The following is a 26,749-nucleotide window of genomic DNA, read 5'->3' as shown; positions in this document are numbered from 1 at the left end:
GTGTGTGTGTGTGTGTGTGTGCGTGTGTGTGCGTGTGTGTGTGTGCGTGTGTGTGTGTGTGTGTGTGTTGGCTTTTGTTATTTTGCCATGATTACAGATGACAGTGACCCATCTGTGTGCGTTGAATATATCGTTGATCGACCACCTCCTTGTCATCATTTCGGTGTCTGGGCCAGATGTTACAATCCTAGAAGACAATGTGGTTGCGCAGGCTGATTTTAGCAGCTGCTGTGACTGAACAATGTCCGTTTCAATTTTTTTATCAAAGTATAGTTCATTAAACGTGTAGATTTTTCTAATGTCGTTATTGGGGGGAAAAAAACCCACCAATATATTGGCATTCACTGGATAGCAATTATCATCTGATTTTCCTGGTCTGGCCCACTTGACATCAAATTAGGCATGTGGCCCCTGAACTACTCAGTTTGACACCCGTGGTGTAAATGATGATCTTGCAGGGCAACTTTATGAGATGTGACCCCTTTTTACATTCTGTGTGTCTCTCTCTCTGTCTCACAGAGGAGGGCGAATACTTCCTGAAGGTGCTGATTCCCAGCTATGCAGCCGGCTCTATAATTGGCAAGGGCGGCCAGACCATTGTACAACTGCAGAAAGAGACGGGTGCAACCATTAAGCTGTCGAAATCCAAAGATTTCTACCCAGGTAAGAGGTCATTCACAATCCTTGTAAAAAAAAATTTTAATTCTTTTTTTTTTTTTTTTTTTCAATCACGGACCGATGGCAAACACGTGAAACAGGCATTAGGAAATACATACAGCGGCTATGCAATGTCGGCAGACAGCTTTTCAAATGGCAGGTTCAGTCATACGAATAAAGAGACTAAGATATATCATTTCAAACATTTAGCCACCATTAATATAACCTGTTCAACTGAATTGAAATAAAATGAATAATAATAGATGGGGCGGTGGGGGGTCATAAATGACTGAGATGTGTTTTCACAAACGTGCATGTGTTCAGAATCTGCCAATCACATTCAAACTCATGTTTAATGGGAGTCAGCACACACCCGTCAGCAATGAAAGTGCCTCTCGTTAACTGTAAATCATGTTCAGCGATCGTATCCGGCTTTTCCCGTCATTATTGTTGTCACATCTTGCAGCACAAGCCTTGAGCCCTGTTCACACGGCACACATTTGGTCCGACGCTGCACCGAAATATTTTGTTGCGATATATTTTACACCGGAGCAAATTTTGTGGAGCGGTCACACATGCAAAGCCGCTGAGCGTGACAGCTGCGGCGCAGCGTCGGAGCAGCTCCACTTGCAGTCACACGTGCAGTTTCTGCTGCGGACCAAAACAACAGGAATGCGGAAGTAAAACAGGTTCGGGTCGGGCTTCTCTCTCGCGGACTTTTATTTATTTTTCTTTTAATAAATATAATGGCGGACACTATTCTGCCCTTGTTCAGAATAGATCCACTTGTCGGCAGTCGTGGAATAAAGACGTGTTTACAATCAATCGTGTGTGCTCCTTATGACTGCCACAATATATGTTTTAAAAAATGTATACTAAAACAATGTGCGGATACTAAACTAAGGAGTACTTGTTTTAAAACAAACAATTGGGATAAAACAGAGAATGCGCTGTAATTTAATTGTTATTTAACTGCTAAACAGGAGCGCGGCCGGCCAGACCAGTGCGCACGTATGTTAATTTCGTTTAAACAATCCTATAGAAATAATTTCAGATATCTTTACCTATTTATTTGATTTGAATTATTCTATTTAAAGCCTAGTAAGCCGCAGGGTTTCTCTGCGTAATTAAGCAAATGCACATCGATATTTCTCTTTGTCTGGCCTCTTATTCTGTATTTCAGCGTTATTTCATTGTGCAAATGCATTGATAATGTTCATAAAAATATGTAGATTATTTTAACCGTAAGAAATCTTGTGTTTTTTTCTCCCAAAAATACTCACAAATAAAATATGAAATGTCGGGTTTGCTTCGGGCTCGGGCCTGCAAATCGGGCTTGGCTGACGTCACTGCTTTCTCGATTCTCTTCTTGATCATGAGCGCTTTCTTCACCGCTTAAATCGCCGACACTTTTACCGGGAACGGGGGTGCACGGCCGGGCTTCGTCTGTGTCGCTGGCCCCCTCGTCACTGTCGACTGGGGTCGGATTCCGTGCATCTGGTAGCGAGCGTAGCGAGGCCACTCCCCCGCAAGCGAGCCTTTGCTCTGGAGCAAATTTCAGCTGGAAGCTGCGTTCACACATGCACATTTGTTTCGGCGTAGCGTCGCAAACGAGCATTTGCTCTGGAGCAAATTTTTAAACCACCTCCCTGAGGTGGATCAAATTGGGTCCGGTATAAGCTCTTTAGTGGAGCTACGCCGGAGCAAATGTGCACGTGTGAATGCTCGACTGGATTTGTTTCGGCGCTGCGTCGGACCAAACGTTGCCGTGTGAACGGGGCTATAGTCCACAGAAAAGTATCAGCCTCCTGGCACAAAAGACTTTCCAAGGCATGAAATGTGCCATGGAAAGCATTGGATGAAGTGGAGAAAATATGCCATCAAAGTGACATCACCAAGAACTATATGTCCCTCCAAAATGATCGAAAAGAGAACAAAGCTGGTCAGGGAGGCTGCCAAGAGGCCGACAGCAACACGAAAGGAAATTTCTGGCATGTACAGCCTTTTTAGCACAAGCGACAACAATCTCCCTTCATCTTTACGTGTTAAGGTGATGGAGTAGGGTGGCAAGACAAAAGCCTAATCTGACAGAGAAAAAAACATCCTGGCATGGCTAGATTTTTCAAAAATCCAAGAGTGGAAAAGGGCGTTATGGTCCGATGAAAATAGGGTCGAACCATAATTCCATGGATAATTCTAAAATGGATGTTCGGTTGCTCATAGATAAAGCTCATATACCAACAGTGAAGCATGGTGGTGGTAGCATCGCGCTTTGGGGCTGATGGATGAAATAATGGGCGGTGCGGTGATCAACCGGTTAGCACGTTCGCCTCACAATGCAGAGGTGCAGGGTTTGATTCCGGCTCCAGCCTTCTTATGTGGAGTTTGTGTGTTCTCCCTATCCGTGCCTGCGTGGGTTTTCCCCCGGGTACACCGGTTTCCTGCCACATTTGACAAACATGCATGGTAGTTTGATTGGACACTCTAAATTGTCCTTCGGTATGATTGTGAGCGTGAATGTTTGTTCGTTTATGTGTGCCCTGCGATTGGCTGGCAACCAGTTCAGGGTGTCCCCCGCCTACTGCCCGAAGACAGCTGGGATAGGCTCCAGCACGCCTGCGACCCTCGTGAGGATATGCGGATTAGAAAATGGATGGATGGATGGAATAATGAGCAGTTCCATCAAATATCTGTGTTGTGATCCATAAAATGTTGTGTATAGCAGAAGGCCCCACATTCTGACAGACTTGGAGCATTTTTGCAAAGAGACATCTGCGTGCCAGACTAAAAGACTCAAAAGACCGAGTGCAGTAATATAATCCGAAGGTGCTGCGACAAAGTAGTTGTTTTCAGATATGCGTATTTGTTATTTTACACGGGGTTGATTGGCTGGTTCAGATCGGCAGATATTTTGCATTATTTGTAAAATCGGTGATCGGTTGTAATATCATAATTTGCAGATTGATCAGTAATATATACATGTAGCCTCAAAAACAAGACATTACAGCAAACACACTCCAGGGACGTTTGTGCTGTGTTGATAATAATCCAAGGTTTCCCAGCATATACAATTGGATTATTTGTAATTTTTTCCCCAATAGTTTGTGAAATTCCCCTTAGCCTCCTTTCCCCCTTTTCTATGTGTTGAATGTTTAACAGGGTTTGTGGGACAATTTTTAGGGGTTGTTATTATTATCTTCCCAATTCATATAATGGGGAGCAATTATATGCAAATTTTGGCTATTTGTGGGCTGGGCCGGTCCCACTGTTCCGTGAATAGCAGGGAAAAAAAAAGATTGGATAGATTGGTTCATCTTTGGATCGGATCAGTGATAGGTTATCATTTATTTTAATTTTTTTTCTCAGTTGTGCAGGTTACAAAGATGACGTGATCAAAATTTTGAAATGATTGATCTTGGTCTCAATTCTTTTTTTAAATTTTACATCACGGAACAGCATTTGAACAGGGCTGTTTCTCAACTTTTATTTAAATATGTACATTGTACATATTTGAATGAAAATGCTTCCTGACCATTAAATGGAAAAAATATTCAAGTTGAGGGATTTGGAGTATTCAGTGAATCGCAGACATTGCAACAGGTGAAGGATGCTTTATTTTTTTTTTCCCACCCATACACAAACGCCTGAGCCATAGAGGAGTCTGTGTTTGTCCTTCATGCCTCAGGGGGATGCTTCAAACTGCAAAAAAAAAAAAAAAAAAAGGAACAGTTGTTGTGCATCTCTCTGCTTATTATTAGGTCCAGATGTTTATCGAACGGTTGCAATCAGAAGTATAACATTCCTGTGTTGTAGTGTACTTCACATTGTCTCTATTTAGAACACAATTACTGCTTTTAAAGTGAAAATATGTCCTAGTTGTCGCAAAGACGAGTTGAAGAGGACTTATACTCTAAAAAGGGACTCCAGAGTTTGTTCTTCAGTAAATGTTGGCTGATGCGAAAAAGCCAGCACTTGATTTCCCACTCCAGCCTGTAGGGGAAGTAAGCAAAGGGCTGCACACATATTGGAAGGATCAAGATTGAAGTTGGCCTGGTTAAAAGTTGGAGGGTTTGCTCGGTTTACAACGGTCACGACATACCAAGAGTGCACTCAATAAAAATCCGTCACATAGCAAAAGAAGGTCCTTACACACTTATTAAAAGAAAGCGATACTTTGCAGGCAGAACATGTGACTGGTTTTCATCACTTTCCCTTTCACTATTTGTTTAAATTCATAACAGAGAGAACGACTTGGCAAAAATCTGTCTATTTTTTGCCGGGAGGAGTGAATGTTTGAAGGTCATTATCTTGGTTTTTTGTGTTACTGTGTAAAAAAAAAAGAAGCAAAAATCAGGAAAAGAAAAAGATTTTTTGCCAATTTTAAAAGAGCTCAGCCAATCAAATTGGCCGGCCGATGAATTGTTTGGACCCTCGTACCCTACAGCTGATTTAGCATAGGCTAGTGATAGACTATACCACTTTCCGAACCAAGTCGTACATTGGAATGAAACTCCATCAGAAACCGAGGACACTCTGTACCAGCTCTACTAAGCCACGAGGCAAGTAACACTGTTACTTAAGTGCGTTTGATGCAAGTCCTGCTTCCTCTGGGCTTCTCTGCCAATGTCTAATTACAACAGCGAACTGATATCAAAGAAATAAATAGAACAAATTAAGAAGTCAAATCCCATGCTGTGCTCACTCGGGCACATGCTAATGAACAGTGCAAAATGCAGACATGTCGTTCACTGTAAACACAATCGTTCCTCCCACCACAGACTAATGACAACTGCCACCATCCATCTATCCATTTTCTGATCCGCTTATCCTCACAAAAGTCGCGGGGTGTGGTGGAGCCTATCCAAAATGTCTCCAGGCAGTAGGCGGGCGACACCCTGAACTGGTTGCCAGCCAATCGCAGGGCACACACAGACGAACCACCGTCCACGCTCACACTCACACCTAGGGACAATTTAGAGTGTTCCATTAGCCTGCCTTGCATGTTTTTGGAAGGTGGAATGAAACCGGACTACCCGGAGAAAACCCACACAGGCACGGGGAGAACATGCAACCTCCACACAGGAAGGCTGGGGCCTGGAATCAAACCCACGACCCCAGCACAGTAAGGCAGACGTGCTAACAATTCGTCCACCGGGCCGCCCAGCCACCACCATGAAGAATAGAAATAACCAATCACCCCTTGAAATCCATCCATCAATTTTCTATCCCGTTTATGCTACTCAGGGGTGCGGGAAACTGGCACCTGTCCGAGCTGACTTTGCGCAAATGGCAGATACCAACCTGGCCTGATTGTCAGTCCGTCAATAGGCATTTACAGTGCGGTGAAGTTACTAATTCATGTTCACAAATATGAATATTTATCCTGGTGTGAGTGCTGGCTGGTGGGGGGCATGGCAGGAATCACAGAGACAAAACAGTATGGTGGAACTAGTCTAGCGTTCGTGTGCCCTCAAAGAATGAGCTTCTACATACAAATGACAAAGTCCAGAGTAAGTCCGTATTGCCCAATGATGGAAAAAAAAGTAGCCTTCTAGAGCCTTATAGAAGAGAAATATGTTAATACTGCAGCACAGTGGTGGTCGTCTTTACTAGTGGTTTGCTTTGGGTATTCCATCTCACACCCGAATCCCAAAACCATGCTTATTAGGTGAACTGAAGACCCTACATTCCCCAGAGGTGTGAATCTGACTACACCTTAGGGACAGAACAAAGGTTTGGTGATAACTGCTCATTGCCCTCAAAATCCCCCTCCTTCATGTGGGTGCGTTCAGAAATACACTCCTAGACCCTTTAGAGGGGCGGCCTGGTGGTGGAGTGGGTAGCATGTCAACCTCACAGTACAGAGGTCGTGGGTTCGATCTCGGCTCCGGCCTTCCTTTGTGGAGTTTGCATGTTCTCCCTGTGCCTGCGTGGGTTTTCTCCGGGTACTCCGGTTTCCTCCCACATTCCAAAAACATGCATGGCAGGCTGATTGTACGCTCTAAATTGTCCCTAGGTGTGAGTGTGAGTGCGGATGGTTGTTCATCTCTGTGTGCCCTGCGATTGGCTGGCAACCGGTTCAGGGTGTCCCCCGCCTATTGCCCGAAGACAGCTGGGATAGGCTCCGACCATTGTGAGGATAAAGCAGTTCAGAAAATGGATGGATGGATGGATGAACCCTTCGAAAGCTCAGAACGTTGTTAAAATGTGCCGTTCAGTTATTCAGAGTGCCCCAAAGAACGGAGCCAAGTCTGGGCAGTACAGTGCTTTTTAATATGCAATTGCTTATCTTAACCAGAATCGACATTACATTGTTGCCAAAGATATCATCCTGGTTGATTAATGTGCCTTGTAAATCCTTGTGGAAACCAAAACCAGGTTGCCATGACTGCAGGAGTCTTCGACTTCTGTACTTCCAGAGGAAGTTGCTTCTTGGTCTCCTTTAAAAGAAGAATAAGAAGAAGACGATGACGGTGAAGGAGCTTGTCATGGTAACTTAGTTTCGGTTTCCACTCGGATATAGAACGACGATCCATCAGAATTTTACCTTTGCGACACGGGATTCTGGTTACGGTAAACCATTTTAAGATGAAAAAGCAAACTTTCATGTAGTTATAAAGACGCCGTTTCATTGACCTTGTCTGCTGCTGGGCTGCAGAGCATTTGCAGTTGCACTTGTCCACATTCATTTATGAAGGCAGCTTATAATCATCAACTCTGTATTTATTCTACACTTTGCATTTTAAAAGTTAAATGAATTGAATGTAACAAATGTTTAGAAAGGTGGGAACCATATTTGGGAACCTGATAACGTGATAAGCTGTCGATTTTAGTAACCGCTGTGCTCTAAAGGGTTAATTGAAGCATAAATTAAAAAAAAGAAATTCAACCTCTACTTTGCAGATTTCGCCTATTGCGGGAAATTTGGGAATGTGACCACTGCGATAAAAGTGAGACCTGTTTTATTTTTTTGGGGACCAAAAGTGGTGGCTCAACTACGTTTAAGGTCATATATTATGAACAATCACCCATTTGTTTGCATAATTACAAATGAAGAGATCGGTGTGTATTCTTTCTTCTCTATTATATTGTATTGTCCACATGGTAAGAGGCCGCCAGCTGCTCTGCGCATTTGCTCCTGGCCATCTCATAATTGTGACGAGTGACAAGATGAATTCATGGAGAGTTCTCGCAAGCATTTGATCGGGTGGCTCTCCTGGCCCGCACAAGTAATGCGAAACAACTGCTTGTAGAGTAGTCAGTCCAGACTGGCAAAACTAAAGTACCTTAATTTAAATCATGAGAGATGTTTGCAGTATGGACAAATAGATATTTCGGCTACGTAGTTTACCTTTGGTGATAAATCACTCACCATTTTTGGCTGATGTAGCATGCTAATACCATTACACAGAGTTCACGCACTCAGCTGTCTTCCCGCAAGCAGTCTGAGCACACTCCAACAACCTGCACAATCACTCACGGGACAAATCGGGGGACGGCAACCGGTGCAGCCATTTTCTCCCGCATGCCTCTCTGTGATGGCTCAGTCTGACGACTGCTAACTTCACCTCACGCCTCCATGAGAAACATGAAAGCGTCATTTAAAAAGGTCCTGATGGGGACTGTAAAATTAGGCCTCGGTGTGGATGGCAGAGATAGTGAAGAGTGGGGATGATGCATGATTCTATGTAAGAGGGGACAGGCGGGCCAGCCCAGAAATAGCCTGTTTCAATCTCTCTCAGTAGACATGACCCCACTCCCAGCTGTACTCAAGCTACTCGAGCACAAGCCAAGTTTCCTCTTCCCATCTCCCCACCCTGTCTTTCTTTAAGATTTGGTTCCTAGTAGTTGGGAGGGGTCAGGCCAGATATGATTACCTCATCGTAAAATTTGACTTGCATGCCTGCCCTGGAATGCATTCCTTTTTAACAAGGAGTTTTCACATTTGGCTTGACAACAAAACTTTGCCTGACTGAATTTCTTGAGCAGCCGTTAATGCAGTGCACTGTAGTTTACATGCGCCCACTCGCGCAGTGCAAGCGGCACATACACACACCCACTCACACCCAGTGATTCACATCGCCGTGTTTAAGCAGTGGTAAAGAGAGGAGAGATGTGGGCGTTCCTGATTTTAAGATAAATAAAATAGTACAGTAACTTCATTTTAAATCCTTTTTCTTTGCTGGATCCAATAGTATGTTAGTGTTAGATCGTGCTGTTGTGATATAATAAAATAACAAAATAGTTTCCCCTTGCACACCACTGCAATAACCACTCAGTAACGTCTCCTTGGCATATGTTAAAACTAAAGCGGGGTACATATATACTGATAATTGGGACATATTAGAGCAATGGCGCATGACCAACAACATACTCTTGAGCGTGGAAGAGGAAAAGTGCTTCAGTCGACAGGAGAATATGCTCAAAGCCAGATTTGACAGGGATTGCCCACATTTTAAGGTGACTTCACCCTGAGCGCGTATCTGGCATGAAGGTGTGTAAATGTCTTAAACTGAGCGTAAAATCCGTGAAGCCTGAAAAGCATGCAGCTGCGTGACGTACATTAGAGGTGGGACTCAATTAACATTTTTTATGCAATCATATACTGTACTGTATTTTCTGCACTATAAAGCGTGTTGGATTATAAGGCACACCTTCAATGAATGGCCTATTTTAAAACTGTTTTCATATATAGCGCACACTACACTACAAGGCGCAAAGAATAGAAGCGCCAGTTGTGGCTGCGGTTGCGTCATGCATCCACTAGATGGAGCTACGCTAAAGGGAATACAATACAATACAGCTTTATTTTTTAAATTATTTAAATGTATTTTAGTGGACCACTGAAACAAAACACAGCTGTGATTGTTTTTTCGACTGGATAAAAAAGCATTGTAATGTATTCGACGACTAGTAAACAGTATAAAAAACATATCCTTGGCCAGAACTGAACAGACCAAAAGAAAAAGTGCTCTTTTAGGATTTTTTTTTCCCAGATCAATATTGGCTCTAAATCAAGGGTGCCCAAATCCAGTTCTCAAGAGCCCCTATTCCAGCCTGTTTTAGATGTCTCCCAACACACGTGATTCAAATGATCAGCTCATCACTAAGCTTTGCAGAAGCTTCAAAACGATTTGATTTGGTGTGTTGGAGGAGGGAAACATCTCAAACGAGTTGAATACGGGCTCTCGAGGACTGGACTTGGGCATCCCTGCTCTCGATGGTTTCTGCAAGGCAATTGAAAAGTTGTATCGCATGTCTCTAACCGTAGCATGTTTCGAAACCCTTTATCTTCGCCACTAATAGTGGTCGGCAGTCAGAGCAGTCTACTTTGCAAGTGAATATGTGTTTTTGTCCGACGGAGACGTACTAGTTTTGGTCCTGTAGCCAGTCCTTTGATTGAGTTTGGTTTGCGTAGTCATTTACAAAGCCAATTTCAATGAAGTTGCAATGTTGTGTTGATAAATGACTTTTGCTTTGCATAGGAAGTTTTAAGTTGCACTTCAGGATGTAGCGCCAAACTGTATTTACTGACATTGGTTTTCTCAAGTGTTCCTGAGCTCATGTGGTTATATCTTTTACATATTGATGTCGGTTTTTAATGAAGTGCCGCCTGAGGGATCGAACATAACGGGTCTTCAAAGTTGGTTTCGTGGCGTTCCTTCTTACGAGCAGTGATTTCTCTCTGAACTGTTTCATAACATTAATGGACTGCAACTCTCATTCAAGTGGATGGAATCAAGCCAGTGGTGCATGCACCTGTGAAGATTTTTACCCAAAGTGTCAATATTTAGAAGAAATATGTTTTTTACAGTCGAGGAGACTTCAGTAAATGTAAATGTACATTTTCAGTCGCCACATCGTGAAATTTTGTCACCAGCACACCCAAACTGGGCACGCCGTAGAGCACGAGCATAGCCTGGCAGGGTGGGGTTGGGGGTTCAAGAAAGGCCTTGCGGCCCACCAGGGTTATAGATAATTGGTGGAAACTTTGCAAGCATGTATGAAAAAGAAAAAGAATGAGCGCTCGTCAAAAAAGGTTGGCTAACTGTTAGCTTATCTCGTATTGACATTGCAGTTGAAAGCTCGTGTTTGTCATTTATATTGCGGCGAACGACTTGGGAGAGATGCGATATAAACATTCAAACAACCAGTTGCTCTCCTATTTGTGTCCGGACAATAATGTGAGCTCCAGATCACGTTCTAGTTAGCATTGTGTTCGTGGCTCTGCCAAATCGGCATATGATGAAATGTAGTATTTTTTGTGTTTTCGAGAACTAAAATTTTTTTTTTTTTTTTTTTTTTTTTTCAATTCCAGTAGACCTGGATGACATTCAATTTGTTTATATTTAAAAGCTTACGTTTCCCATATGAAATAACAGCAATATGCAGTATCCGACAATTTTTTGGATAAATGTTTTGGGACAACACTGAAGACTGCTTTACAAATGACCGCTACAATGTAAAAGCGGTCTATTGTACAACCACGTAAATTTGATGTCCCCTCAAAATAACTCAGTCGACAACCATTAATGACTGAACATTTAAGCCTTTCTGGTAACAAAAGTGATTCCACCCCTAAGTTTCCAAATTGGGAAGAACTAGCCATTTTCCTTCCCCAGTGTCATGTGACTAGTTACTGTAACAAGTTCCCAGGTGTGATTGCGGGAGCAAGAGTGTTCAATTTGGTGTTCTCGCTCTCAGACATGTTGAACTTCCCGTGACCAGTATGACGGTCACAGGAAGTTCAATATGGCGGCCAAGAAGTCTCCGAGGATACATTAAAAACAAAACATGCTGGTCTACATGTCGATAGCCAAAGCTATAAGAATACTTCCAACTGCAGCATGGTGGTCAGGACCATACAATATTTTCACAGGACAGGCTCATCTGAACCAGGCCTTATCATGACGTTGAGTGCACATGCTGCTTGCTGAGAATAAAGCCCACATATTTGTATGTCACCGAAGGCAACTAAACCTGAATAGATTTGCGTCTTTCCACATTTTTGTCCTCAAATGTGTTTTTTGTGTTTTGTTCTGATGCATAGCCAGTCTCCATTTTTAGCACAACACTTTAAACATCCATCCATCTGTTTTCTGAATCACTAATCCTGTAAATCAAATTCAGATTCAGACAAGATGATCATATTTTAGCTTCGTTTATCATTACAGCCATCCATCCATCCATTTTCAAATCCGCTTATCCTCACAAGGTTCGCGTTGTGTGCCGGAGCCTATCCCAGCTGGCTTCGGGCAGTAGGCGGGGTACACACTGAACTGGTTGCCAGCCAATTGCAGTATCACTACAGCCAATTCATTCAAAAATAAAGCAAAAGACTTACATTTTAAAATTATGAACCGTCGTAAAAACATACACGGCCTTAATCATCATCATGGTTAAATGGCCTTGAAGCTGTTTACTTGATACATTTACCACTGTATCATCCATCCAATCATTTTCAGTTGCATTTGTCCACATTCGGCTCGGGGGTAGAGCTACAATATTTTGCAGTTGAATTCGGGCGAGGGGCGAGGACCACCCAAGACTGATCACCAGCGTTGACACTTACCACCTAATCTGACCATCCGTGCTGTATTTTCTGAATGTGGAGGAAACCAGCATATCAGGCAAAAAGAAAAAAACTTTACAAGCATCGGGAGCACATGTAATTTCCACACGCGAAGCCTGGAGCCAAGATTCTAACCCAAACCTCAGAACTGTGAGGCAGATGTGATAGCCATTTACTCACTCAAATAAATGTATTGAAAAAATTGAGGTTGGATAATTGATTCAAGATGACGAAATAACAAACACCGTGGATTGTTATGTTTTGTCAGATGGAAAGCACCCGCTAACGTCTAACCCTTTCATGCGCTAATAATGATAACCTGTAACCTGATAACATGATCAGATGTCCACTGTCGTAACCGCTGTCCCTGAAAGGGTTAATGGCATACTGTTGCAGAAATACAACGATTGAGGCAGATGCCTGGGGAGGAAAACAGCTCTTCTTCTTCCTTGAGTCATATCTTTTTCGTCAGTTGCGGATTGACCAGTTGAGACGGACGAGTTTGTGTGCTCGCAAAAGTAACCGGTCACAATTCCATACTAAGCCATCCTAAAATAGCAAGCTGCAATATGTAGCGTGTGTAAGTCGAGCAAAGCATAATATGCCTGAAATGTATACTGTTCCAGATCCTTTAGTTTTACAACACTTCACCGACAGCGTTAACGCGTCCTAGGTCATGAACCACAGGCTGTTTTTATGGCATTTAGGGATGACAATATTGTCATTTGTCCCAATTTAAACTGGTTTGAAAGAGCTAAGCCTGCTGGAATTAGAGCCTTGTTCAAAATGCTTGCCAAGATATCCTCATGCTTGGTCTTAACAGTTTCCTGAGACACATCACGCTCGATTGAAATATATTGACTTTGATTCATAACTAAATGCTCACTTTATCAATTTATTTTAGGGGTGTCAAACTCATTTTTGTCGCGGGCCACTTTGGAGTTACATCTTCCCTCGGACGGCCGTTACGACAGTGAAACCGAATAAATGTTTATGTAAACATCTCATCGTATTATTACTTGTACACAACAAATTGATAAATTACTAGTTTTGTAATCACTCAAGTCAACCGTTTGTTAAATTAGGTTTAAAGTGTCTTTTTTCCCCAGACAATGGTCTCTTTTGGTGAGGAGAAAAACTCTTCCCTAGCTGACAGTTTCGGCAGTCACTTCAGCCTTCATCAAACTTGTCACTGCTTCCTTGTGACGCGTCTCAAAAACAGCTATTTGTTTGTTGTTTATTCGGTTATTGTTAGAATGCAAACAGGGTAATAAAATGATTGCAAAATGTCAACGTTATTTGTTACACAATCACAATTATTTCGGGACAGAATCTAGCAAGGATCATGGAAGTTGACACATGAATTGCTTTTGCGGGCCACATAAAATGATGTGACGGGCCGGATCTGGCAGACCGTGCTGCGTCATGCAGAGAGTTCCGGCAGACCAAGGACGTTTTCTTCACACTTCCCTGACGTACTCGACAGTTTAATGACTGAACATAGACTCGACATTATACCAGCAGGTCTAAGTCGTGCCGCAGGTGGTTGGAACACAATTTTGATGGATTCAATCGAGGTGCAGAAAGACAGATTCTGAGCTCAGCGGTCGCGAGTGGTGGATGCCATCGTATCTCATTCATCAATATGACAACAGCGTCTATCAACACATCTCAATCCTTGTAGAAATCAACTCACTGAACAAATCATTTTTATCATCATCTCTGTTGTATTTTTTTAACACACTCCCCTGGGCGGCGGTACAGCGACAGTGTGCAGGGGGTTTCACACACGGAAACAAAAGATAGGGGTGGAAGGGCGATGCAAGTGCCCACTTGGCAGCGGTGATCTGTAATTGCCCTGACCAATTTTACATCATCCACCCATGTAGGTCTGCTTTCTGTTCCTTCCAAACGTACTTTGCGCACTCTGATCTTCTGCATAGGTTCCAGCGAGTCTATTTCTGCGCCTCCAGTGCACAGTCTTAACAGGGAATGAAGGGAACCGTTTCCATTGGCTGGTAAACAAGTCTGCGGTGTTCACTCCCATAACGGTGCAGATGGCCTTTTCTACCAGTGTCCATCTTTGATAATACTCAAAGAAAGAAAACAGTTTGACTGCGCTTTGCACTCGACTTTTGCTGCGCACAAAAGTAATGTAAGTCCTGTAATGTTTCACAGTACTGGTTTTTCTCTGGTAGGGTGATTACACGTATGGTTATCCGCAATTTGAAAATCACTTTCTTGATGTGAGCGTCCCGGTGATCCAGTGGTGAACGTGTCGACCTCACAGTGCAGAGGTACCGGGTTCAATTCCAGCTCCGGCCTCCCTGTGTGGAGTTTGCATGTTCTCCCCGGGCCTGCGTGGGTTTTCTCCGGGTACTCTGGTTTCCTCCCACATTCCAAGAACATGCATGGCAGACTGATTGAATACTCTAAATTGTGAGTGTGAGCGCGGATGGTCGTTCGTCCCTGTGTGCCCTGCGATTGGCTGGCAACCGGTTCAGGGTGTCCCCCGCCTGCTGCTCGAAGATGGCTGGGATAGGCTCCAGCACCCCCCGCGACCCTTGTGAGGATTAAGTGGATCGGAAAATGGATGGATGGATGAACCTTCTTAATGTGTACTTCTTTACTTTTCGTTTAATTTAACTTTTTAATATCATTGTTGAGAAACAAGTCCGTTCATGGAATGAATATTTGCCATTGCATCCATTGGTAACAAGTCTTCTTTGGCACGGTGAATCTCTTTAATTCCTTAGTTGTATAAGGAATTAGTTGAATGTAAAAAAAAAAAAAAGCCATTTCAATGGTATATGTTATTTTGATATTTGAACGTAGGCAAACAGCAATTTGGGTCTATATTTGGCCAAATGCTTCTCTGGAAGCACAGATACAGGATGCTATGAAAAACAAGGCACCCAAGGAGTAATTTGTACTTACTTTAATTTGTGGTGAAAGCAGGATTGTCAATTAATGCCTTTTTTTTTTTTTTGTTTGATTACCGCACAACTTGACGTTCCTTAATTTACTAAATTGTAATGTGAATGACTTTGACAGTCTGAGTGGACATCATCCATTTGATCTACACTTGAGACAGTATTACATGCTTGTCAGTGAGATCTTCAGCAACTAAGAAAAAGAATTACATTTTGTTCATTCAAAATCTAGATGAAAGACCTTTTAAGTCGCTGGTATCTTTGACAAAGCTGACGGAATGAAAAGTCTACTCCCAGGAACATTTCTGTATCCCTGCCAACAAAAGAATGTGTCTGCAACTCAAAACTTGATCGTATTATTTTAAGAAGATATAGCTAAATCGATCACAGAGAGCAAGACTGGAATCAAAATCTGAGTAATCTAGGTGGTGAAATCTACCGTATTTTCCGCACGATAAGGTGCTCCGGAATATAAGGTGCACCTTCAATGAATGGCCTATTTTAAAACTGTTTTCATATATAGGGCGCATTGCATTAAGGTGCATAGAATCGAAGCGACAATAGTGGCTGTAGTTGCGTTATGGATCCACGAGATGGGGCTATGCTAAAGGGAATACAATACAATACAATACAATACAGCATTATTTATATCGAGCCTTCACAAGCTGTAACAACGCGCTTTACAGAACATTTAAAATACTCCACCCAAGAAATTAGAATAATGATCCATATGTAGCCCCCCCAGGATGTAGCATGAAGCACGACACGAAGTCCATAAAAATATGGGGTTTATTCTATGGCATAAATACAAATGGCATTACAAAACAGCAAATGAAAGACAAAAGTTATGAAGACATAATGACTGTAACACCATATATAAGGTACATCGTATTATAGGGCGCACTGTCGGCTGTTGAGAAAATGGAATGCTTTTTGGTGTGCCTTATCATGCAGAAAATACGGCAAATGAATAATTGTGCAGTACATTGGCAGTTGCATGTCTTGAAGGCATCTCATCCATGATCACATTCGAAGCTGATCTCTGCATTCCTTTAGATCAGGGGTCCCCAGCCGCCGGTCCGCGGACCGGTACCGGTCCACCGGGCATTTGGTACCGGGCCGCACAGAAAGAACTTGCCTTAATTCCGTTTTATTTATTTCGGAATACGAAAGATGTTTTATTTTGAAAAACTACCGGATTCTCCGTTACATCCGTCCGTGTTACGCTTGACACACGTCAAGCCACGCTTCTCCTTCACGTGACCGATTACTTCAAAACAAAACGCGGGAGCTCGCAAAATGAGTAAAACAAACTGCTGGAGATCGCAAATGACGGCGGCCTTAAAAGTACGTTCGAGACAACTGGATTAAAATTATGTCTGAATACTCTGAGATGGCCACAATAGCACTGTTGCTATTTCCGACATCCTACCTGTGTGAGGCGGGGTGGGGTTCTGCAGTAACGGCGACGAAAACAAAATTACGAAGTAGACTGGACATAAACCACACACTTGAGGTGTCATTGTCTCCTATTACCCCGAGATGGGACCGTCTGGTTGCAGAAAATCAAGCTCGGTGCTGTGGTGAGTCGTCATTTTCATGCACTTTGAATTTGCGTTGTATCGTATTTTGAAGGCATTAAACATTGCCATAGCGATCGGAGTGTTGCGGCCAGATTAGACGCTCCTTGTGTTTATTATTATATTTCGTAAACGCCACAGTTTTCATGCAGCTCAAACCATATTATTTTGTTGTATTATTTCCGCCACACCTTAAATGCCGGTCGGTGAAAATATTGTCTGACATAAACCGGTCCGTGGGGCAAAAAAGGTTGGGGGCCCCTGCTTTAGATGATCACAGCGGCTTGGCAGCTGCAGTATTCCTCTGCAACAAACTTGCAAGTATCATCACTACAAGTTACTCTAGCAATTGCATGATTGTTTTTTTTTTTTGTTTGCTTGTTTTTTTGCTTATGTGCCAGCAGGCAAAAAGGTGATTATGTCCATAACAAACAAATGTTTTAATATTCATGCCCAGTGAGGTGAAACCTGTGTAGTTTGACAATTAGTGTTTCATTTATGTATGTGGCATAGCTTTTCCCAACTAATGGAACCCAAAGAAAATAACTGACGCTGATTAATAGGACATTACACCCACTGTTTATTGAACAGCACACCCTGGATTTTGCATTTCTTTGAACATGGCTACAAAGCATAAAACGGTGATTTGTGCACGTTACCGTTTGGAAATACAGTATTTATTATAATGAAGAATTTATAAGTTGACATAAAAGCACATATTAGGTTAAAAGCCTGTGCTGGCATGCCTTCCTTCTGTCACTTTGTCACTTCAAAAATGACCAGCAGGTGCAACAACACCAACTGTGTGTCTCTGTGGTCCGAAACGCTTTAGGCGTTTCATTTGCTGCCTGCTCGTTTGCTTCTCTGCATGCCTTGTGCTTGGATGAATGCATAAATTGGTTCCTTTATAAAAGAGGATTTATTCGGACCATGATATTAAATACAGCCAAGACTAAAATAATGTAAACATATGCAACTAATCTCTGTAAAAACAGAGATGAGACTCAGATTGAAATTACCGGTATATTGCATTTAAAAGCAAATGAAATACCTCCAGCTCGTCCAATTTCCATGCCAGTGACACAAGTGCATTCAAATTTGCCTCAGGTAATAAATTTGTCAGAATTTTCAATAAAACTTTCATTATTGTGGGACAGTGGTCGACTGATGAGCAAATTGGCCTCACAGTGCAAAAATGCAGGATTCAATTCCGGATCCGGGGGGAACTGGGTATAGAATGTAGTGTATTACAATGACTCTATTGCAATACACTGTACAGTGGTACCTCTACTTATGAAATTAATTGGTTCTGGAAGAAATTTCTTTACTAGAAAATTTTGTAAGTAGAGACGCGTTTTCCATGTAAATGCTGTAATCCGTTCCAAGCCCCTCCAAAATTCAGACATAAATGGTTTCGAAAGCATAAAAATGTATCAAAATATATAAGAAATACATGTTACAATTAGATTATTGCACAATAAATGAGAGTTGTGCTTCATGTAAAAAACAAAGAATAAAGAATAAAAATGATGGTCATTTAACTTTTAAGTGCGTCCTCATCGTTTTTTGCCCGCTTTAGTTCATGTTCACTCTCAGAAGGTTTTTGCCTGGTGTTTTGTAAAGAACTGATCCAAGGATGTTTGTTTATTTGGCTTTTAACAATCTTCGAAAATGTCCAAAGCAAACATCAGCGCAGTAAGTGATCGCCCGACTGATGAACGCTTTTCTCTGAGGGTGATTCACTTTTACATAAAACACTCGGAACGCCTCATGGCTTGAGGGGCGAATGACGAGGATGCTGCAGACACGGATCTATCTATCTACACACATAGACACATATGGTAGAAGTCCCTCTTAGCCAATGGAATGCCAGGATGATGCTCGGTAATAGCCAATGGCTGAGCAGCCATAAGTATGTTGCGTTCAGGAAACTCGGAGCTGCGAGTAAAAGGACAGACTGTATTTTTACCTTTCGTATCTTGAAATTTCTTTCATAACTAGGGGCAATATTTTCCCGTTGAGGCGTTTCGTAACTTGAAAATTTCGTATGAAGAGACTCAACTCAACTCAACTCAACTGTATTTATAGAGCACTTACAAACAGCCATCGCTTCATACAAAGTGCTGTACATGGAACAATTTTACATATACAACAAACAGTAAAGCAAATCGGTTATAAAGATGGTAGAAAGCACCGAACAGCAAAACCAAGAACAAATCTAAATCATGCTGAGTCAAATGCCAAAGAATACAAGTGAGTTTTGAGGCGGGTTTTGAAGATGGGCAGCGAGGAGGCTTGCCGAATGTTCAGTGGGAGGTCATTCCAGAGACGTTCGTAAGTAGAGGTACCGCTGTATACGTTTTTGTAGTGGCAATCGACCAGTCATAATTTTTCTCCAATTTAAAGAGCCCTTTATGTTTCCATACTCTACATAAGTTTATACAACGTACATGTTGTCAGAATACTGGACTTTGCATTCTTGAAACCTGATTGCAAAATTCCCAAAATATCTGCCAATGTGTTTTATCATAATCCAGTCTTGTCTTTGCCAGAACAATCAATTTTCTTGATGCTGTCAGTTATGTAGCCAACAGACCTATGCCAACACGGTAAATTATGGGGAGCTGCACATTGAACCTCGGTCCTGCCACGGCAAGGTAGATGAGCCTATAAAGTAGCAGGGTGGGTGAGCCGATAACGAGTTCTTTGGGAGGCAACTGTCATTATACTGACTTGGAGTCTGCTGATTTGACTCCAACTCACAAACATTCATGCTCATATTGCTTTCCACTAACATACTGGACAATAACTTGACAACAAAGTTACTGTGTTTGCTTTCAAAATCATTTAAGGTTTACTCCTTTCAGGGACCACGGTTATTACAGTGGACATCCTATCGTGTTATCAGGTTACAGGTTAGAATTATTGGTACATGAAAGGGTTAAAATCACGGTCTGGGCTTTTTCTTCAAGCCCAGTGTGGCGAGCGGCATAAATCTGTGCAGAGGTATATTCGAACGGTTGTTAATAATTTTGCCAATGCGTGCAAGGTGGCGGATGAACAGTGTTTGGCACGTCGATCTGTCAGTCAGGCCAGGCCAGTCCATCTGAGATGCCGTGAACGTGCATACTGGGTACTACATCACACGCTATCGCTGCTTAAGCAGACACCCAACCCCCCCCCCCCCCAAAAAAAAAAGTATACCATATCTATATTGTTTTTATTGCTCTTATCCACACCTAATTGGCTTTCGGTGTGAATGTGATCATGAATGTTTGTTTGTCGATACTGTATGTCAAAAAGTCAAAAGTCAGCCGGGATCAGTAACCAGCTGACTTGCCACCCTAGAGGATAAATATAGAAAAAGGATATAAGGACATGAAGTCACATTCCAAACACTTTGAAATGGGGAACATTTAAACTAATATGTGAGACCACAATCTAATTGGGAAAAAGTATCGTGGTTGTAAATTAATTCAAGTATAACTAAGAAAAAAAAGAACAGCCACTGCTATTCTCACATCCTGACAATAAGAGAGAGTGAAGGTTTAAGGTACTTTTGCTCTGGTTTTACTTTTTAGACCCAAGGTGGGTCGATCTCTGGGAAAGTGATGCTGTCCCAGAGATGTTCTAAAAGGGGCGATAGCAAACTAGCACTTTTCCCGAGTGTAAAGGCTGCCTGACATACGCCGGTGATATTTGTTCTTCAGTAACACAGAACATTCTCCAGACGGGTTTTGTACACTTTTGGTATTCTGGATATAATTTTACTTCTGTGAAATGTAGCACACATTTTGTATTCATTACGCTATGTTTCCACTGTTGGGGAGGGAAAAAAAGCCACACTTACATCTTGCTACTTTACCGTGTTGTCTCATTCACACTCACTTTCGCATCCAAAGATGGGCTTGAGGGAGCGGTGGGACTTTGCTCATCATTTGTAACTCATATGCACTCACGTTATGATGACGAAGGGCAATTATGTGGGGTTCGAATCACGCTCAGTGACCTTCAGACTTCAGAGAAGCTGGGGTTTGTGCCACTTATTCCGCTCGACAAACACTCTATCACCTCACCCATCACAGAACACATTTTTTGGGGGGGGGCTAAGATATGGGCTTCGGAGCCAGATCCTTCTTTATTTGAAAAATACGTCAAAGATGATTTGAGTCGTTACGAAACCAGTTGTTTACACAAAAGCCAAAACTGTTTGGAGTTCGATGCCAATTCTCCCAGCTGATTCCATTCAAATATTACAGCTGTAGTACGAGCCCGCTGACATGAAGCATGTCCTCATCAGACATATGTTCCAAAGGGAGGTTTGAAAGTAGGCCATGTTTCATTCTCCTTCTTCTTCTTTTTTTTTTTATTTATTTTTTTTTTTAACATGTCACTTTCCTTCAATGCTTACTTTCCAATTTGCTTGTTGTGTATGGCAATTCGCAGGCAATTTTTGTACATGGACTATTATTATGCACATTTCTGCCAACCCCAGAACTGGAGTGGAATTGGCATTGCCCAACCCGTAAGGATCTTTCAAAAATATTTTTCATGTGGGCAGGTTTAGAATTATTCATCCTTGGAGGTGCAATGCAATCTACTGACTACGATTTTTGAGGGGCAATAAAATTGAGAGCGCAAGACAGGAAAGTCCACACAAAGGGGTGTGTTTTTTTTTTTTTTTTAATTGAGCGTGACGATGTGGGTGTCAAAAGAACCCCCAGAGGTTGTTGAGCCTCTTAGAACTGCAAGGCAAGTGAGATTCAATGTTAGTGTGGTGAAAGAGTTACATCACTGAAGAGGAATCCTTCCCCCCCCTCTGCCCCCTGTGGCTCACTAACCAAGTGTGCTTCTTTCTTTCAGCTGTTTCTCTGTTGATTGTATAAATGGGGGAAGGAAGGAATAGCTCGGTAATTGGGTCACTTTGTAGAATGTCAAGGAACAGTTTTCATTGCCAAGAAGTCTTCATATGAATGTAGATTTAGCCAAATCCCATCAATCCATTCCAAACCTATTAAAGTAACCCGATCGCTTGTGTTTGTCCTCTTCTTCTTCTGTCATCACAGGAACAACAGAGCGCGTCTGCCTGATACAGGGAACCGTTGAAGCCCTCAATGGTGTCCACAACTTCATCGCAGAGAAAGTCCGAGAGATGCCCCAGAGTGCTCAGAAGCCAGAACCTGTCAGCATACTGCAGCCACAGACCACGGTTAACCCTGACCGTATCAAGCAGGTGCGTTCCTGTGGGGAAAAGACCGTTTTGGTGTATAATAACAATGGCGAAGACATTCATGATCTCCTGTTTAACCCTTTCATGCACCCTCTAACCTGATAACATGATCAGCTGTCCACTGTAGTGGCCTCTGTCCCGGAAAGGGTTCAAACCAAAATGAAAATATCTCATATCAAGTTGCCGCCATCTTTTTGCTGACGACATACTGTAGATCAGGGGTGTCAAACTCATTTTTGTCGTGGGCCACATGGTAGTTAGGGTTTCCTTCGGAGGGCCATCCTGACTGACGTTCACAGTGTGAAGTCAAATAAACGTATTGTTGTCTCAGATTACAAACACGCAACAAATCAATGAAAGACTAGTTTTGAAATCGGGGACCAGTTATAATCTTAAATTCGTTTAAAAATGTTTTCTAATGTTAAATTTATTTTAAAAGAGGGATTGGAAGGAACGAAATTCTTGCAATAGCTCAGCATTTTTAAAAGTGAAGACCATTTGCATTGTTCGTATTTAGCAAGAAATATGGCGTTTGATGCACATCATTTGCATCGGCAGGCCACATAGAATGATGTGGGGGGCCAGATCTGGCCCTCGGGCCTTGAGTTTGACACCTGTCCTGTTGATGAAACCAGAATCTGCAAGTATTAATTGGTGGATGGGCCCATTTGGGCCCAATCATCGGAAATTGATGTCAACATGACTTTGCACCCCCCACGGTGTTTAAAAAAAAAAAAAAAAAAGAGTCTGGATCATGAACTATGCTGGAGCCAGCCACGAGGGGCCAATTGAGATATTTTTGTTTGGCCTTTGGGAGAGTCGTCACGTCGTCCATCACTGTGCCGACTCAAGTTGTGTTGTGTGTGGTCTCTATGTGGTAGGCACAGTTCACTTCTAGGACACCGCGTATATTGGTTACCACTGTTAGTCATTCTCTGGGCCATGACCCACAGGCTGGCAAGGTCAGGAAAAAGTGAGGGTATGTGGTTATTTTTACCTCCAGTTTTTCATAGCAAGACAGAGCCATGTGACAGCTGTAGCTTAAACCCCGAGGATTAACAAATCGCTGAGTAAAGCAGGCGCTGGCATCGCTCCGACTCAGTCAGAGCTGTCCCTCCTTCTGTTTTATGCTGTTAAAAGGTCCTCTTGTTCATTTGCTGCTACTTTATATCATGTATATTTTTCTGCAGGCCAAACTGATTGTGCCCAACAGCACCGCTGGTCTGATTATTGGCAAGGGAGGAGCCACAGTGAAAGCAGTGATGGAGCAGTCAGGTGCTTGGGTGCAGCTCTCCCAGAAACCGGAGGGCATCAACCTGCAGGAGCGAGTGGTAACAATCAGTGGCGAGCCCGAGCAGAACCGTAAGGCAGTGGAAATCATAGTTCAAAAAATCCAGGAGGACCCTCAGAGCAGCAGCTGCCTCAACATCAGTTATTCCAACGTCTCCGGCCCAGTTGCTAACTCCAACCCCACCGGATCCCCCTACGCCAACACGGCCGAGGTGCTGCCTAACGCGGCTGCGGCGGCTGCCACTGCCTCCAGCCTTCTGGGCCAGGCGGGCTTGACAGGAATGGGTGCCTTCCCTGCTGCCATGTCTAGCTTCTCTGGCAACGACCTCCTGGCCATCACGTCAGCCCTCAACACGCTGGCCAGCTATGGCTACAATACCAACACCTTGGGCTTGGGCCTTAACCCCGCAGCAGCCTCTGGTGTCCTTGCCGCAGTAGCGGCGAGTGCCAACCCGGCGGCCGCTGCTGCGGCTAACCTCTTAGCCTCCTATGCTAGCGACGCCTCCAGCAGTGCTGGCCACCCGGCGACGGGGCTTGGCGGTTTCTCCCTCGGTTCTCTCGCAGCTGCTACAGGTGCTTCCAATGGTTACCTAAACGCTTCATCTCCACTGATGGCCTCCTCCCTATTAGCAACAGAGAAGCTCGCTGACGGAGCCAAGGACGTGGTTGAAATTGCCGTACCCGAGAATCTGGTTGGTGCAATTTTGGGAAAAGGAGGAAAAACGCTGGTGGAGTATCAGGAGCTAACAGGAGCCCGCATCCAGATCTCCAAAAAGGGGGAGTTCATTCCTGGTACTCGGAACCGTAAAGTCACCATAACAGGGTCGCCAGCAGCTACACAAGCAGCGCAGTATCTGATCAGCCAGCGGATCACCTATGAGCAGGGCGTGCGTGCTACCAACCCGCAAAAAGTGGGTTAAGAGGAAAAGAGAGAAAGAAAGGAAGGAAAGGAAAAGATGAGGACAGAGCTAGAGGGGAATTCTAAGAGGGTCACAATGAGGAAGAAAGAGAAACGTCCAAATATTTGTTTAATATTTCCGAATCAAATGAGAGGATCAAACAGGAGGAGGAGAGGGGGGAGACACCGAAGACAAGTGTGTGTGTGATTTTTTTTTTTTTTTAATATGTTTTAGGACTGATGTGGTCTCTGATGTTTTTTAAAAGTTTGTGTCGAGTCCTTTCTGATGATGGTGATCAGAGTAAGCTGAACTGGTCCACTGCCAAGCTGCAGATTCAAGGGTGAGGCGTATGGTTTCACCTTCCTCTAAAACCTCATTGCTGATTTACTTTCCTTTGAGTTATTATTGTTTTTTTAAAAAAATCTTGTTTCAATGGTTTTGATGTCAGTTGCAGACCTCAGCTCCCGGTGAGTTGAATGTGTCCAGTGAAGTTAGAGCCAACTAATGGGGCTGTTTCACAAATTTTTCTCTTTGTATACATTGCAGAAAGCACTGTTTATGGGCGGAGCCATTTAACAACAAGCACCTGAGGCCACCTCAGTTTACGGGAAGCAAATAATTTACTTAACACCAACGTTGGCGTTGGTTGAAACCTTATATTGGAATTGAAATTTCAAACAATTTTTTTTTTTTACTCCATTATTTATGAATATGATCGGATTCAATTTAAAAATATATATATTTAAACCTGTGAATGCAGGTTGATCTGAATGTAACAAAAAAAAAATATTTGCCTATTGATATTTTTTATTTACCAGGGATCAAATGTTTTGCAGTGAAAGAAATGTACAAGTCAAGCCCCGGTCTGAACTTCACAGGTGCAGTCTGCGAATATAGTTCAGGGGCTCAATAATCCACGTGAGAGGATAGAGGAGACACACAGGAATGTATCAATATATTGAACACGAAAACACATAGCGAACACTCCCATAAATGCACAAACATTGAAATACAGTCGATCCAGTCATGGCAACAAACACCCCGAAGTAGGTTCTTGTTTAACCCTTTATTGGTGCTACCGGATTAGCGATATTACAGTACGTTCCCCATTATGACCCGCTCCCGCTTGGCTGATTTTTTTCGCCCAGCCGCGAGTAGCCCAGAAGATGCGAGCCACGCCGTAACACGATGAGAAGCCTTGACGTCAGTTTTGCGATCCAGTGTTAAGGTCTCAGGCCTATCCCGTGTACTCTTCTCGAAATTGGCTGCGGCCAAAATATAGCCGACGGCGGTTTGCCTTATTGTCATATGCGCATCTCTCAAGAATGAACGGAAATATCCGACTCGCGCTCAAGTTGGAATGTCCCCTGTTCAGTGCGAAGGGAACAAAAAGCACTACCAAACAGCATTTTGATCAGAATGCTGTCCCGATCGTTTATCTGTGAACAAACAAAACGATTGCCTTTACGACAAGGGTACCAAATATTCTTCAGAGGCATCCTCGAATGAAAGGAAAATAGAGCGACACTTGAAAAGAAGGCTCGGTCACAGTTTTCCGTGTGAGCCATCCTTCTCAATTTGCATCCAAACGATTCTTTCAGTTCATCCGGGCCGCCTTTTATCGTTCCCAAAATGCCTGACTCGCCACTAACTTTTGGGCGGGTATGTAATGAAACGTAAATATTTTGGGATCGCTGTCTTTCGTGGATATTAGTGAATCGAAAGCGGAGGGGGCCAACTATTTAGAGCATTTCTAAGCACTAAAAGTACCTTGGCCTCCCTCTGCGCTGCTAGCCATTGTGTTCATCTTGAGTACTCTTGGTCGATGAAGACTGCACTGTGAGACATTAAGAACACAATGTGAGGCTTGCCTGTCACTTCTGGGATGCGTGTGAGTGTGTGAGTGTGTATTTTCACGTGCACATCTATCTTCCACAGACAAGAGATGGCAACACTGACCAAGCGGGACTATCTCCATCAAAGCATTTATCTTCCAAATGTTTCATGAAGACCGTCAGCACAAGCACATTTGCTCTTAAAATTCGAGGACGCGTTGTAATCGGCACACGTATGTGTTTCTTCTCCCAAATTATGTCACATCTGAAACATGCACACACACATACACACACCCTCCATTAGGACATCTTCCAATCGTCCCCTTCGATCGAAATCACTATGATCAGCTGCCTGAACACACCGCCGTGAGAGGTTTGTCCACACAGCTGAGTCGTATGCAAGAAAGAAAAAAAAAAAGAAATTGGACCCCCGAGTCTGTTGTCCCTCCACGTTTTCACGGTAATTCATAGCATTTCCCGAAAGTCAATTGGAATGTCTGTGTGAATATTTTCTTCGGCCATTGCCACAGTGAGGCCTCTCTTTTTCCTGGATGACTCCAAAGTCCTTCAGTACCAATCTGGCTACATGTGAAATAATTATCGAGTAGAATGTTGTACTGCCCGGTCTTTTAGCGTATAGTAAAATACAAGCACAAAACAGGGGGGGTTGGCAATGCAACTGGACTGCTTCATTGCAGGGAGCTATTTTTCAAACCTCTGGTCAAAACAGTGCCAAATACTACTCTCTCTCTC

The 26,749-nt window shown here is 43.0% G+C and overlaps 1 protein-coding gene across 1 annotated transcript; it reads left to right on the top strand.

The window, feature by feature from the left end:
- The first annotated feature begins 446 nt into the window (after positions 1 to 446).
- LOC109507955 (RNA-binding protein Nova-1-like) lies at positions 447 to 26,179 on the top strand. The gene is made up of 3 exons (XM_019857708.1): positions 447 to 663; positions 21,809 to 21,975; positions 23,163 to 26,179. The coding sequence occupies exons 1-3, from the start codon at positions 447 to 449 to the stop codon at positions 24,180 to 24,182; spliced, it is 1,404 nt and encodes a 467-aa protein (XP_019713267.1). The 3' UTR covers positions 24,183 to 26,179.
- The last annotated feature ends 570 nt before the right edge of the window (positions 26,180 to 26,749 follow it).

The sequence above is a fragment of the Hippocampus comes genome, unplaced genomic scaffold (genome assembly GCF_001891065.2).
Source record: "Hippocampus comes isolate QL1 unplaced genomic scaffold, H_comes_QL1_v1.1 scaffold248, whole genome shotgun sequence".
Taxonomy (NCBI): domain Eukaryota; kingdom Metazoa; phylum Chordata; class Actinopteri; order Syngnathiformes; family Syngnathidae; genus Hippocampus; species Hippocampus comes.
Note: the sequence above shows the minus strand (reverse complement) of the source record. Positions and strands in the feature narration are given on the sequence as shown.

Excerpts from the sequence above, each read along its gene's own strand:
- LOC109507955 (XM_019857708.1), top strand. The coding sequence starts at position 447 with ATGATCTTGCAGGGCAACTTTATGAGATGTGACCCCTTTTTACATTCT. Across the intron at positions 664-21,808 it reads ATCCAAAGATTTCTACCCAG|GAACAACAGAGCGCGTCTGC; the intron begins GTAAGAGGTCAT and ends CTGTCATCACAG. Across the intron at positions 21,976-23,162 it reads ACCCTGACCGTATCAAGCAG|GCCAAACTGATTGTGCCCAA; the intron begins GTGCGTTCCTGT and ends ATTTTTCTGCAG.